The sequence below is a fragment of the Micropterus salmoides genome, unplaced genomic scaffold (assembly GCF_014851395.1).
Source record: "Micropterus salmoides isolate LMB-PRFRI ecotype aquatic unplaced genomic scaffold, ASM1485139v1 Ms_hic_scaffold_10, whole genome shotgun sequence".
In the NCBI taxonomy this organism is placed as follows: domain Eukaryota; kingdom Metazoa; phylum Chordata; class Actinopteri; order Centrarchiformes; family Centrarchidae; genus Micropterus; species Micropterus salmoides.
Genome location: NW_024040041.1, coordinates 5,789,109 through 5,803,715, shown reverse-complemented (window position 1 = coordinate 5,803,715; position 14,607 = coordinate 5,789,109). Strand labels below are relative to the sequence as shown.

At 41.0% G+C, this 14,607-nt stretch overlaps 4 protein-coding genes across 4 annotated transcripts; 1 reads left to right on the top strand and 3 right to left on the bottom strand.

Moving 5' to 3' along the window:
- Positions 1-989: 989 nt before the first annotated feature.
- On the bottom strand, positions 990-3,717 carry LOC119896473 (multimerin-2-like). The gene is made up of 5 exons (XM_038709907.1): positions 3,589-3,717; positions 3,445-3,516; positions 3,334-3,364; positions 2,873-3,117; positions 990-1,340 (listed from the first exon to the last, which is right to left on the bottom strand). Exons 1-5 carry the CDS (start codon positions 3,601-3,603, stop codon positions 1,023-1,025), a joined length of 681 nt encoding a protein of 226 aa, XP_038565835.1. The 5' UTR covers positions 3,604-3,717; the 3' UTR covers positions 990-1,022.
- Positions 3,718-7,720: 4,003 nt separating this feature from the next.
- Positions 7,721-8,308, bottom strand: LOC119896462 (histone H4). The gene has a single exon (XM_038709898.1). The coding sequence runs from the start codon at positions 8,183-8,185 to the stop codon at positions 7,874-7,876; it is 312 nt and encodes a 103-aa protein (XP_038565826.1). The 5' UTR covers positions 8,186-8,308; the 3' UTR covers positions 7,721-7,873.
- A 2,054-nt stretch (positions 8,309-10,362) lies between these two features.
- On the bottom strand, positions 10,363-10,972 carry LOC119896450 (histone H2A-like). The gene has a single exon (XM_038709887.1). It carries the CDS (start codon positions 10,879-10,881, stop codon positions 10,498-10,500), a length of 384 nt encoding a protein of 127 aa, XP_038565815.1. The 5' UTR covers positions 10,882-10,972; the 3' UTR covers positions 10,363-10,497.
- A 166-nt stretch (positions 10,973-11,138) lies between these two features.
- On the top strand, positions 11,139-11,858 carry LOC119896466 (histone H3). The gene has a single exon (XM_038709903.1). It carries the CDS (start codon positions 11,252-11,254, stop codon positions 11,660-11,662), a length of 411 nt encoding a protein of 136 aa, XP_038565831.1. The 5' UTR covers positions 11,139-11,251; the 3' UTR covers positions 11,663-11,858.
- The last annotated feature ends 2,749 nt before the right edge of the window (positions 11,859-14,607 follow it).

Sequence of the window (14,607 nt, the reverse complement as noted above, 5' to 3'; positions counted from 1 at the left end):
ATATTTCTCTCACATAAATTTGCAGTGAAATTATTGAAAAGCGCATATCATATCAGTTCAATACCCAACGCGTCTATTTGTTTCCAACTACAGACGAATCCGTGTTATACGGAACAATGGCCAAAAAGCAATTAATTCAAGTATACACACAGATAGTATAGTTAAAGTAATTAAAATTATTATGTACATATTTTACATGGTTTCATTTTCACAAAACCCCAACAAATTTTGTCATACTGCACATTTCTGTAGCACCTCATGTCTTGCACGCTCCGTTTCAGCTACTAAGTGAAGCATCTCACTTCTATTCGATCTTTGTTGCACATGCACAGTAAAAAGGACTACTAGCCAATCAGAAGCAGAGTAGGGCGGGTTCTGTTCCAAAACGAAGCCACTTCAGCCAGCAACAATGGCTAAACACAGACAGAACAACCCAAATCCGCTTCACAACCTAGACTGGAGCAAGACGTTTCAGAGTGGTTGTTCATGTCACAAATGCGTCTTTCATAACATTTTCGTAACATTTTAACTGTGCACCATCTCTACATCACACTAACAACTTTACATCCATTGACTACCTTGAGGGTTTCTAACGCTATTTTAATTTCATATTTAACTAGCTCAGTCAAATAGCTAAAGAGCAGAAATATCATTCTCAGGAGCTGGTGGAGACCAAAACAGAGCTCGTAGAGGGAACATTAGGCTTAGAATCACCAAGAAGCAAGATAGCAAGAACAAATATTTGTAAAGCTAACTAAATTTCATTGCATTTATGTAGTTCTTAGTATTTCATTATGTCAGGGCAGCAAACATTTGAAGTAGGCTATAGTGTGTTGAAATGACCAACAAATTCAAGAGTTTGTGCTCATAAGTGAAGAATTATCCCTTAAATTCATAAGCCTCTCAAGCCAAATGAGAAAAACTGCTGTGCTGTAAGTTTGATGGTTTCCAGCAAGTCAACACTTAAAAATATAAATCAGAATAAAATAAAGGCTTTCGCACATATACTGTATTATAGGTATCTATAACTTTGCCAGGATTAATCCCAGAGGAGAGAGCAGAGCGATGGCCACAATAGACATGTTAGCACTCCGGCCTGCAGAGCTGGACAGCGTGTAGCGGCCCAGGCTGGGCAGTGGACAGGAGCTGCCAGAGCCATGCTTCTTTCCCAGCATGGACACACCCTCACTTGCCAGAAGGACTCCAGAGAAGGTGATGGTATTGGAGATAGTGCTGGCCCAGGCGCAACTCCCTTCTTTCTGCCTCACCCACACCTGGTCACCTTTCTTCAGTTGCACCATTGTGTAGCAGGTGTTAAGGGTTGTGTCAGTCCCAACCACCTGGGGGACAGGAGTGGAGAATGGCATTTTAGGCACATTGTTCTGTTACTCAGTTTGGCTGGCAGTTTGGTTATATCAAAATCATTCATGTCTTTTCAGTAGATCCTCATTGCCTTTTCTACAGACAACAAACTAGTTCCTTTTGATTATATTTTTCCTCCTTTTCCTGACATTTTGTTTCTGATGACCAGGATGTGCAGAGTTTAGTTTAGGTTTAGTTTAGAAAAATATAGATCTCTCAGAATGAGAAAGAAAGCATTAGTCTTTTTTATTGTCTGAAATTTACGTTTGATCTTTTTTTTTTTTTTTTTTTTTTTACCTTAGTTTAGTTTAGTATGTGCTTAGTTTTGTTTAGTCTTATGTTTAGTACACTTTAAATCACTTTAGTCTTGTTTGCTTTTGCCTGTTGAATGTGACAAAAAAGCGATGATGACCATGGTTTACAAGATGATCTGTGAATTAAGTTCTGTTACTTTTTGGTCTAAAGTGGTCTATAACTCATTCTATTCTGCCTTCTAATTCCGTTTGCATAGTGGGATTATGTAGTGTAGTGTGCAGAGTGTATATGGCCTAGCCAGAAGAGGCTGTTAGTCATGTTGTAATGTTGCTATGGTGTTATCTGCAATAAAGCCACCTCAAATGAAGATGAAATCTCTGCCTCTGATAATTGATATCCAAAGATATCACAGTATACTTTTGGGGCCTTCGACCACATCTCACACTCTTCATCAGTAGAATGAGTTTGCTCATTTGTTATTACATGGCCTAAGCATGTTCTCATTTAGTTTAAACTAACAGACTCAATTTTAGATTAGTTTAGTTAACTCTTGTCTAGTGGGGTTTATTTAGGATTAGTCTACTTTTCTCGTCTAGTTCATTTGTTGTTTAGTCTTTGAATAGTGTATTGTTGAGTCTAGACTGGCCAACTTTGATCTACTTGATTCTCGTCTGCAGGAGCTGGTCGCTAGTGACAATGATGACCGCCATTCCTGCCCTGAATTCAAATTGCCTTCAATTGGGATTCACAAACAACAATGCAGCATGTAATCCAGCGTTGCTGTTGCAGTTTACTCGTTACTGTCCAACAGATGCATCACAGCTGTCTTAACGTTACTGCTAATGCTACTTACTAGCTAATGACTGCATTCCTGACGCTGCTTCATGTTAAAAGTGTGTAAAGAGAGGACAGCTTTCATTGTGAAGCAGCTTCATGTATTTATCGGCGAGATTGTGACACTGAGGTTTGCCTACAAAACAAGACATGGTCATTTTCAGATCAGTTTGAAATGTTGAAGGGAGGAACAAGAAGGGCCAGACACCACGGGTGTCACTAAATCAACCAGGACTGAAATCTCAACGATTATAATGAAAAGTTAATTAAGTAGTTCTTAAGTAGTTATACTTATCTGGTTTAGTTTAGTTCATTTACTTTGTCTTGTTAGGTTTACTGTAAACTAGTGTAGTGAACTCCAGTTTTAGAGTTTATTTTATTTAAGAGTATTGTAGTCTTAGTCTAGTTTAGTCTTGTGTACCTGAGCATGGCAGATCATCCTCTTTTCCCTGTTGACCATGAAGTGCCATGCATTGTTGTGGTCTCCGCGGCAGAGCTGGGCAGCAAACACAAACTGGTAGATGCCAGCGACCGGCGCGGTGAACACACCCGTGGCATTGTTGTAAGCGGAGCCCTGGTTCACCAACACGTGGTTGAAGATGATCGGGTCAAACAAGATTTCTCTCAGCTGTCCCTGGTAGGCAACGTAAAAAAGAACAGCGCCCCCTGGGACACAGATTCATGTCTCAATCAAATGTTAAAAGACCGCATCACTTAGCCAGTTAATGTGAATTCCAATTGGCACGTCTAACAACAAATAAAATCTTCATTTGAATGTGTTTCTACCTAGGTGTTCACATAACGTGCATAAATTCATACATTAAATATTATTATTATGGACAGTTACATTATCATGCATGTGCTATCACACACACTACCAACCCTGTTGTGTGGCTGCTGTCTGACGGGGGACCTGTTGAGAGAGTCAGGAGATTTGGTTATGTTAAGCAAGTATAAAGAGTTGCGTTTAAGGTGAAGGGTCAGTTCACTCACCAATTCCACTCGGCCTGCTTCAACCAAACGGGTTACCGACAGAGCCAACACATTCACAAAAACAAAACATATCTGTAACAGAAAGAAACCAACAACTTTAACCAAAAAACAAATTAAGACACAATTAGACAGACAAACTGGTACCTTGGTGGAGCTCATCTTCCTGCTGAGAGCTGGACACGCTGTCTGCTGGACACGGAAGCCTGGCACAAAGTCCACCTGCTGCTGCTGCTGCAAAATCTGTTTGAATAACTCATTCCCACCACACACACACACACACACACACACACACACACACACACACACAATTTCTCTGAAAAACTGCATCTCATCCCTCAACACAGTTTGAGACAATGAAATAACTTACATACATTTTCTAGAAGCTGGCTTACTTTTTTGTGGTACACTATGGCAGTTACACCAAACAATAAAAACGCACTGGAACGTCAAAAAACATCGTGAAGGTGTGACTTGGTTTAAAAAAGCAAACCAGGGAACCACTGGGTTAGAGATCTAATCCCATTGTATGCAGCTACATACTTTATAGTGGTTTTAAATGGATGTGATGCTTGTGACTTTAATGTAATCATTGATTGACCTTCAACACGGTGTAGCCAGTTTTGTGTGGTGCTTAGAGAGAGTGCATTGGCACTGTTAGGGTGAGTTTAAAGAAGAGGCCAGAGGAAACTGGAATTTGACCTATGATGAAATAAAAACAGTAAAACTGTGACCCAGTGTTAGGAGCCTGGCACTGTTCCACCCTGACGTTCTGTGTTGGTTACAGACATTCACCCCAGGGAGGCCATTGCACCATAGTAGTAAGTATGCAGTACACTGGGATGTGTTCAGTCATGTTGCACCAGCTTTTTTCTCCTATAACAATGTTAGGCTCACAAAGGAATAATATCAATGGATCAGAAGCAGAGTGTTAGGCTAGTCATAGCCTTGAGCTGCTAGCCTGCAGCAGAGATGAGGATCAGGCTACAGAAGTCTGATAAGCTCTCTTCTTTCTAACACCACACCCCCAGATTTATTTTCTTTTCATATTGGCCATGACATGATGCTTTATTATTGTTTTAGAGATATCAAGGGCAACAATAGTTACATACTGTAACTTCAGATTGAGTGAGTATAGATTATGAGAGCAGAGTTCTTTTACATTCCTCTGTGCTGCTATGTCAACCAAAATTTCCCCTACAGGGGATTAATAAAGTTGTGTCTTATCGTAAATGCATGTAAGCCAGGCCGAACATGTGCTTAACATCTCGACGACCATGGCCTTGGCTCCGCCTGCAGACGCACTGGAGCACACACAAACACACCGAACCAGCACAACACAGACAACCACGAGGTTGTCACAAAAGAAAATACTCAAGTGAAGTACAAGTACCTCAAATTTGTACTTAAGTACAGTGCTTGAGTAAATACTTACTTAGTATGTACTTAATTACTGTCCACAACTGCTTGAGTAAAAGTACACAAGCTTACTTAAAGTATTACAAGTAAAAGTACTTAGCAGAAAAAATTTGACTGTTATGCTATTATATATCATATCATTCGATTATTGTTATTACTCAGAGCAGGACACCATGTTGTCGGAGTAGCTCGTCAGGCTGCTTACTTTTATGGTTATGGCCCAAAGAAGTAATAGATTGCTGAATTTGTTATGTTTCATGAATATTTGTGTAGAATGTCCATATATATATCCAGCATTTTCATATTTTTTTAATTTACAAAAATGCTTTAATGTAGGTTCGTAAATTTGCCTATGACCTGGCAAAGGCTCACAACTGCAAGCACCCTGAGTTGTGAGATGAGCATGGAGTGGCAGGGGCTGATTGCTTACATGGTTTCCAGACAAGGCACCTTTCCCTGAGACAGCCACAAGCCATAGCTCATGTCCAAGTTTGTTTTAACAATCTGGCAGAGGTTTTTCAAAAACACAATTTTCTCCAGCACTTTCGCTGTGCCTGTCATTGGGCCACCTTCCATTGCTTCCAGCGTGCCTGCTGCAGGAAAAGCTTCCTTGATCATTGAGGACTTTTAGCCTATCTTTGTGAGCCCTTTCCCAAAAGTAGAGCCCCAAAAGACAACTAAGACCAGAAAAAGGAGAACCGCTGAAATTCGTACAGACACACCAGTCAGGAATTCCCTTGAGGAAGAGCAGGAGAAGGCATCCTTGTCCAAAGTAAAACAAAGGCATTTTGCAGAAAAGGAGAAAATGGTAAAGACAAAAGGAAAGAAGTACTCAAAAGAAAATGGGGATGAGACTGTGGAGGGTGATTCAGATTAATCAAATCAAATATTTATTAAACACGTGTTGCATCACTATAATTATCATTACTGATGTACAACATAATACAAGCTGTTACCACATGTCTCTAATAAACTTAGCTACTTCCCTCAAAATGTTAATTAAATTAGGTAGCTTGTGCACCTGGCTAGGTGGCAAATAACTAGCAGGCAACCATAGCAAGCAACTGAAATGAATGGCTATAACATACAGTAGCCTAACATACGTAAGTTTGCTAGCTCTGCTAACATCAAAAAGACATGGTATACTTTTCTTTATGCTTTCTATCTAAGTGGCAGTAAAAGTTAATAACGTGGTCCAGACGTCTCTGTAAGGTTGCACTGCAGAGTTTTCAGATTGCTGTGTGTTTTCTCCTGGACCCTGTTTGACAGATTCATTCTTTCTAAATGTTATTACGAAGATTTTGCTGACCTGTCCTCCTGCTCCTCCCAGACAGCCACATCTCCTCCTGTCTCCCCCATTCACTTTTCTTGGAGTGCGTGTGAAGGGGTGCAGGGAGGGGTGACAGCCGTTAAAGGTAACAACACATTTTTAATTAGGGTTATTGGTTGCATTTCAAGCAACAAGTTTTACATCCAATCAAAGTTAGGACGTTAACAAATAAATCAGACAATGCAAAAGCAATTTATTGATATGGTCTTTACTGGTCTTGAAATAAAATCCTGAGTCCTCAATGTCCGAGACCAAGACCGAGTACAAATAAGACCAAGACCATCAAAAAGTGGTCTTAAGACCCGTCTCGAGACCAAGTGTATTTCAAGTAGGCCTAGTCTGTGAAGGAAATTGTAAAGAATGTTACAATTACAATACAGCTGTGTCTCCCCTACTTGTATAAACTGTTGGGTAGTTTAAAATATAACAAAAAACGTTTTATCAGGACATCACATGTAATCTTAATATATCATGTAACTAAAATATTTCAAATAATTAGTGAAGTAAAAAGTACAATACAATATCCCCCCTAATATGTAGTTGAGTATAAAGTGGGATTAAAAGCAAAGAATTAAGTAAAGTACAAGTACTTAATGAGAAAACTTTGTTATGGTTCAACACTGATCAAAATCACAAGTCCAAATATGTTCCTGAAACAGCTTGGTGGGCTTTAATACTTTAATATTGATCATATCTGTAGAGGTAACGATTCAAAATTTGGCCCATAACGTAATCTTTGCACTAACAGAGTATCAATACAGTACGTATGATATTCTGTTAAGAGGTGTCATCAGTTACTTTCTACTATGTACAAGGGAGACCTGCCAAACTGCTGCGTTTACATGCGTTTATTTCTCTGTTCCTCTCTCTGTGCTGGAGTTCTTTTAAGAACTTGGAGCCTTTATCCAGATTATTATTTGATTTGTTAAATTTTAATAAGAGTGGGTTTTATTCATCTAGTGTGTCAAGCTTATTGCTTCAATGTATTCCCCGCAAGTCTGATGTTAACATACAGATTTTACTCATAGATAGGGGCATGAGCATTTTAGAGATATAAAGATAGCAATTATTATATACATAGGCTATATGGCTGGTCTGGTTGTATACTCAGGAAAGATTGTGAAAATGGAAGGATTTAGCCAGAGTAGTGGCTTAATTGAACATTGACAACATATTTCTGTGGTTTTTACATGGTTTGAATTTGGTTGTGGCTCCATAGAATCATGACAGAGAAAGATCAAGAGGTGGATTTGTGCATTATACTTCGTCAATTAAAGCAAGCCAGGCAGCCTTCTGTGTTTGAGAACTGTGCCGTTTTGTTTGTTTTGCCCACCAGAGGACTGCAGCGCTGCAATAACCAGCCTTGTTCAAATGAACAAAAGATTAGTTCAATTCTATAACTTCTTTTGGGACAGTGTAGGTTTACCTACTTTTGTCATAGTGGTATTAAATTTAAATGGTGGACATTTACACCAGCACCTGTTTTAGCATCAAGTGCATTTCTGGTAAGTTTACTAGACTGGAGGAGTATTTTAGGACCATGTACCCTGCTAACATTTAAACTAGTGGTTATGAAAGGGGTCCGGTCAACACATAACAGCTTTTTTAGGATTAGCTCTTAGATGAAGTGTGTGGCCCTTAAAAGGACCTTTGTGTTTGAGGATCAGCGGGTCAGGATCAGGTTTAGCCTCCGAAGCCGTACAGGGTGCGGCCCTGCCTCTTCAGAGCGTACACCACGTCCATGGCGGTGACGGTCTTCCTCTTGGCGTGCTCGGTGTAGGTGACGGCATCGCGGATCACGTTCTCCAGGAAGACCTTGAGCACCCCGCGGGTCTCCTCGTAGATCAGACCGGAGATCCGCTTGACTCCGCCGCGGCGGGCCAGACGGCGGATGGCGGGTTTGGTGATGCCCTGGATGTTATCACGGAGCACTTTGCGGTGACGCTTAGCGCCTCCTTTCCCCAGACCTTTTCCTCCCTTGCCTCTTCCACTCATTATGCGGGTTTTCTTCTTCAGATGACTGCGTCGAGTCTGCTGTCTGAAGGCTGCGTTTGGTATTTACATCTTATCTGCGGACGTAACAGAGTTAGTTAGTTTCACTGGGCGGTGCCAAACTTTCTGCAGGCAGACCTTTGACTCCGCCCACACAGAGCAGCTTTCCTTCTTCTTCTTCTTCTTCTTCAGGGTTTAATGGCGGTTGGCAAACCAGTTTAACGGTGCATTACCGCCACAAGCTGGACTGGAGTGTGGAACGAGAGATTAAGCGGGAAATAAATGAAATAAACAAATAAAAAAGTTAATGGGGTTTTTAGGTCTACATGTTTGATGCAGCTTTCCTTCTGAGTTTGATTTTGTTTTTGAGAAAGAGAGACAGACATTTGTAACAGAACAGCTCAGAACAAGGACAACACAGCTGAACAAACAACAGAGTCTGGTCTACCAAGTCTTTCACTCTGTTGTTACTTCTAGCTGCAGCAGGGATGGGTATATCTAATGTAGACCTACTCTTAATTTCGCTACATTTTCCATTCATAGCCTACCTTTTATAACTTAACCAATTTGTAATCTGTATTACTTCATTAACCGAAATGAGCTGTGATCTGTGTGCGCAGTTACGCAGTAAAGTGGTCGGGCGCTTGTCACAGTCACAGAGCTGGGCGGATGCAAACATTTAGAAAATCAGGCAAATACCTTTTCAGTTTAAGGCTTTATTGTTCTACTAATACAACTGAAATCTAGTGAGCGCTCACAATGGCACTGGTGACCGTGTTGGAAAGCAGCCTGCGTCGCTCTTTAACAAGCCGGCAAATAAATACTTTCACTTTCCATTAACGGCGCATTAAAAGCGCCTTTAGTCTCTGCAGAGCAAATGAAGACTACACACTGTAAGATCTATGTCAGACGATCACTGCATTGATTGAGATATATTAAAAGTGTCCTGTCCTGCTTTGGACATAAGCCTGTTTCTTTTCTTTAAAACACATCGGTTACTGTTTGTTTTATAGCGACGGTGAGTCCATAAACAGAATGTCGCAGGTGAAACAAATCTTTCACTCAGCAGCTACCAGCTCTTATTTATTTTTGAGATGCACAGAGAGAGAGAGAGAGAGAGAATCTGGTGATAAAACAGTCCTGTTGGGTTTTAGGCATGACTCACAGCTTCCTCTGTATGTAGGTTTTCCCTGCCTCAACGAGGAGCTGCTCCGTGTTACTGCCACAATAATTCTTTGAGTTGTGAAGATTATTTAGATGCTTCAGGAATAATCAGATTTTGGCTGCCTGTGCTGCTGCAAAGCAAGGGTTTGGTTGGCTGCATCTCCATAATAAAAGGCACAGGCAACAAAAGTTGGCTGGGCAGCAAAAGTGATACTTTAAAGTGATCTTATCAACACCTTCATGGAGATTTAAAAAGGACGATTCGTGGTACATGCACATTTATTTCTAGTGGATTGCTCAGTAAAAGTGTACAACAGGAGTGCAAGTACTCTGTTAAATGCTTTGGATCGCCCTCCGGATTAACAAGACAAACGCTTGGTTTCAGTGAGTGGGACACACACCCAGTTGTTTGATCTCGCTCAGCCGGCCTTCAGATTCTAGTGGATTGCTCAGTAAGAAATAGCACCTCAAGAGTAGGAAAGATAGAGTAAAGTATTACCTCACTGCTGCAAACTCTTAGTTGCCCCACGATTCTTGTCCTCACTGCTGCAAATTGTTTTTTGTTGTTTTATTATATCTTTATTAAACCAGAAAAAATATTTTCCAGGAGTGTCCTGGCCAAGGCAGGCAGTAATACAATTGCACATTTAAGATGGGAATAGATAATCAGTTACAAGGTCATAAAATATCAAAATGTTCTTAAAGATGAAGATATGAAGTTTTATGGGCTGGACTAAGCGCCCAATGTTTCAAGATCCTAAAAACACCCCTGCTAGACACTGAGAATAAAGAAAGTGACTGCTCTCTCTCTCCCACGTCACTCTGTCCCCAATAGTGGCAATAATGAGTAGCCTACAGACAGTGTTGAATGTGTCAAACTGTTGTACTACTACATTCACAACCCTTTACTTTGTCTATCAGCATTGAACACACTTTATAAATATCTCCATAAATATTTAGGCTGGAGAACCTGCTTATTAATAGTCTAGTTCAACTATATTTTTGTATCCATGTAGTTTCATATTTTAGTAGTTAGTTTCAGTTTACTTTTTAAATATAGTTGTCAGAAATGGGGAACAGTGCTCTTATCAGGAGTGTGTGGCTCTTAAAAGAGCCTTTTGGGGCTGTGGGTCAGCAGTTAGTCTCCAGATTTACTTCTTGGCGGGCTTCTCGGTCTTCTTGGGCAGCAGGACCGCCTGGATGTTGGGCAGCACGCCGCCCTGAGCGATGGTGACTCCGCCCAGCAGCTTGTTGAGCTCCTCGTCGTTGCGGACGGCCAGCTGCAGGTGACGGGGGATGATCCTGGTCTTCTTGTTGTCGCGGGCAGCGTTGCCGGCCAGCTCCAGGATCTCAGCGGTCAGGTACTCCAGCACCGCCGCCAGGTAGACGGGGGCCCCGGCGCCGACACGCTGAGCATAGTTCCCTTTACGAAGGAGCCTGTGGACACGGCCGACGGGGAACTGGAGCCCGGCACGGGAGGAGCGGGTCTTTGCCTTTGCTCTGGCTTTTCCGCCGGTTTTACCTCTTCCACTCATGGTTAGATCTGTTTTCTAAAGTCGAGACTCAGAGAAATTGTGGCCCCGACTGGCAAAGCCCTCCTTTATATGTCCGCGGAGCGGGGACGGTTCTGCCAGACCAACCAGAAAAGGGGCCTCCTGCAGAGCAGCAGAGGGCGGCCCCTCTGCATTATGGCGGACATTTCGAGCTGATTTTCCGCCAATAAGCAGCGCAGATTCAGGCGGTGCGTCGCTCCTCTAGGCGGTGCTGGGCGCCAGGAGGGGCCCCTCACCAATCAGGAGCCGGAGCTCTGAAGCAGCGTCACCGTCTCACAGCCGCTCCCGCACTTTAAGAGCAGCGAGTCTGTCCGCTTTCCCTCACTTTCTCTTGTTCAGAGACAGAGAGATCATGGCAAGAACCAAGCAGACCGCCCGTAAGTCCACCGGAGGAAAAGCTCCCAGGAAGCAGCTGGCCACCAAGGCTGCCCGCAAGAGCGCCCCGGCCACCGGCGGAGTGAAGAAGCCCCACCGCTACAGGCCCGGTACCGTGGCTCTGAGAGAGATCCGCCGCTACCAGAAGTCCACCGAGCTGCTGATCCGCAAGCTGCCCTTCCAGCGCCTGGTGAGGGAGATCGCTCAGGACTTCAAGACCGACCTGCGCTTCCAGAGCTCCGCCGTCATGGCTCTGCAGGAGGCCAGCGAGGCTTACCTGGTCGGCCTCTTCGAGGACACCAACCTGTGCGCCATCCACGCCAAGAGGGTCACCATCATGCCCAAAGACATCCAGCTGGCCCGACGCATCCGCGGAGAGAGGGCTTAAACTCACAAACCACCTCTACAACAACACAAAGGCTCTTTTAAGAGCCACCTCACTTTTAACTAAAGAGCCTCTCCTCTCCTGCTGCTGTAGAACACTATTCTCTTATGACGATTGGGCTACTAATTTAATTTAATACTAATGCCTGCTAATAAAGCATTTATTCATCCCCAACATAAATAACATGGCCTGAGCTACTGAATTATTTTTTATTTGTAGAGGAAAATACACGGATTTCATACTTGGCAAATGTTAACTAATCAATCAGGCTCAGTTACAGATGGAAGATGTGAACACGTATAGAAATTCCTTAGTGAGAGGACAGGATCTGCTGGAAACTTCACATAAAACATATCCAAACAAAACTGCCTAGAAGTATATGGGAAAATGTTTAAATTCATTGCAACCTTTTATTTAGCAGTGAGAAGAATTCATAACAGTGGATTTTTGAATATTCATTATTTACACAATGTAAAACATCAAAACTGTTCGATCTAGTTGAATTTCAAACAGCCTTAATATTGTTCAAGGCTAGAAACAATTGATTGCCTGGTAATATACAGAAAAGGTTCTCTGAAAGGGGGGGTTACAACTTAAGGGGAAATTCTGATTTTAAGACTGCTAGTTTTCAGACAAACAGGAAAAGTTTGTTTATCTGTCTTATGGAACAAACAAAATGATTAATTATAGCAATGTCCACACATATTTTAAAAAGATGTACAAAGAAATTATATTCAAGAGGTACAGCAGGGCCGTGCAGAACAACTACGTTATGACTGGATGTTAAAGTACAAGTTCTACTTATTGGACATCAGTAACAGAAAAAAAGCAAGATCAACAGAATATAGACACACAAAGGTAATAACTATGCTATGTAGTTCCATTCCCATTTATTTATTTGACAGGGACATTGCACAACAAATATGTTACACAAGACAGAGATAGCTTCAAGCTAATTTTCATCTGTAGTCCCTGGGCAGAAGCAAAATGACAGCAGGTTTATACAGTGGACAAAGAGCATTCTTACTAGTAATAAAATTAAAATAAATAATAATAAAAAAAAAATTTACTACATTTACAATAAATTTCAATTCTAATTTTTTTATTTTATATTTTTTTCTCCTTTTCTCTTTCCCCTTTTCTTACACTAATTAACCAGATATGTGTTAATGTTCGCAAATCTGTCCGGCTTTGAACCACTTCTTCAGATTGAGTTTAAACGGTTGCAAGGTATTACTCTCACCAACAGTTAATGGCAACACGTTCCACATCGCCACAGCTTTCACAGAGAATTTTGTATACTAAATTGACACTTGAAAACAAAACAAAATTTTCAAAAGTCAATAATCTATATTTCTTCACAATATTACAGTAGCGATATGAAACTGGTGAAACTATGAACTATGAAAATGTTTTTTTATCTAAAATTTTCAGTGCCTGTTTATACAAGCTTTGAAGTGGTTGTAACATAGAATTGGTTGATAGAGACCAAGTTGTGATACAGTATGTAAAATGTGAAAATATCATTGCATTCATATAGAGCTAGGCTGCGTCTGTGCTCATTTGGGGGCGAATATATCTGAACTGCGATACATTTTTTATCAATTTTGAAGCATGCTTTTTAAACGACAGTGTCCTATCCAACACTACGCCTAAATACTTAACAGACTCTGCTTTTTGAATCATTGTTCCTCCTACACTAATTTCTGGCGCAGCGTGAGAAGTGTTCCTTATTGAAAAAGAACATGTTGACGGTTTTACTAGTAATTTAGATTTTTTTTTAAAATAATGCTAGTTAATAAATTTGCTGGGCAGTATGTTATGGGATACAATAATAATAATATTCTGTCTTGGAATTCTTATATTTCAGACAAAAGGCAGAGGACGTAAGCTGTACAAGCAGTATCTTAACAGCACTGATGTGGAAGTCCTGTAGGCCTCAATAGTCGGGACTAGTCTATGAGTTAAACCAATGAACTAACCAGTAACATTCCAAGTAATAACCCATTTCTTCATTGTGGGTGTCCAATATGTGGAAGTAGTGTACACAGTCCAGCATTAACATATGAATTCTTGGCTACATACATTGTCCAAATTTCAGAATGGGACAGCTAGAGCAGGTGCTGAAGATTTTGGAGAATACCAGGCTGAGCTGGGGCAGGGGGCAAACAGATGTAACAGAAATCCATCACAGGTAGGATGAGATTGTCCCAGATACAGTAGATAATCACATCTCAACAACAACAGTGGTCTTAGTAAAAAGCTGGAGAAGTAATCAGAGCTACACTGTCACAATCAGGCCAGTGTTAAAATTAAATCAATTTAAATTTTTTAAATGTTTTTTATCAGATAATTTTAAGATCAGACTCAATATGAAAATAACCACAGTACTTCGGTAATAGTTAACTGAATAATACTACTGTTTGAAGTTACTGACTTGTTTTACACTTTGTCCCAACTTCAGAATGAGTCAGCTGCTGGAGATGGACAATAAAAAATGTGTTGGGGCAAATAGATAATAGACTTTCTGACATGATAAAGATTTTAACATTGAACCCTGGGTGCCCTACCTGAGTACTGGTTAATGGTAGAACTCATTTATTTTAATGTGCGCTTTAGATTCAGTGACTGACTTGCTATACACTTTGTCCCAACTTCAGAATGAGTCAGCTGCTGGAGATGCTGCTGTGGAGGACACCAGACAGTGCATGTACAGGGGTCAGAGAGACCCAACCCAAATCCTTCCGAGGTGAGCTTACATTGACAGTCCGTCTTTGTGAGTGTTGACAACCCTAGGCTTGATAAATGTGAAAATAATCACTTCATTGTAAGACCACTTTGTCACTGAATATTAAAATTTTCTCTCAGTAGGCTACAAAAATAATCATTGGGCAATTAAATAAAGGATACATTTTTTTTTTAAAGAGTTATGTTTACACCAGTCTTAC

Coding starts and splice junctions, on each gene's coding strand:
- LOC119896466 (XM_038709903.1), top strand. CDS start 11,252: ATGGCAAGAACCAAGCAGACCGCCCGTAAGTCCACCGGAGGAAAAGCT.
- LOC119896450 (XM_038709887.1), bottom strand. CDS start 10,881: ATGAGTGGAAGAGGTAAAACCGGCGGAAAAGCCAGAGCAAAGGCAAAG.
- LOC119896473 (XM_038709907.1), bottom strand. Junction 3,118..3,333: donor GACAGCAGCCACACAACAGG/GTTGGTAGTGTG, acceptor TCTGTGTCCCAG/GGGGCGCTGTTCTTTTTTAC. Junction 1,341..2,872: donor GGATGATCTGCCATGCTCAG/GTACACAAGACT, acceptor CCTGTCCCCCAG/GTGGTTGGGACTGACACAAC.
- LOC119896462 (XM_038709898.1), bottom strand. CDS start 8,185: ATGAGTGGAAGAGGCAAGGGAGGAAAAGGTCTGGGGAAAGGAGGCGCT.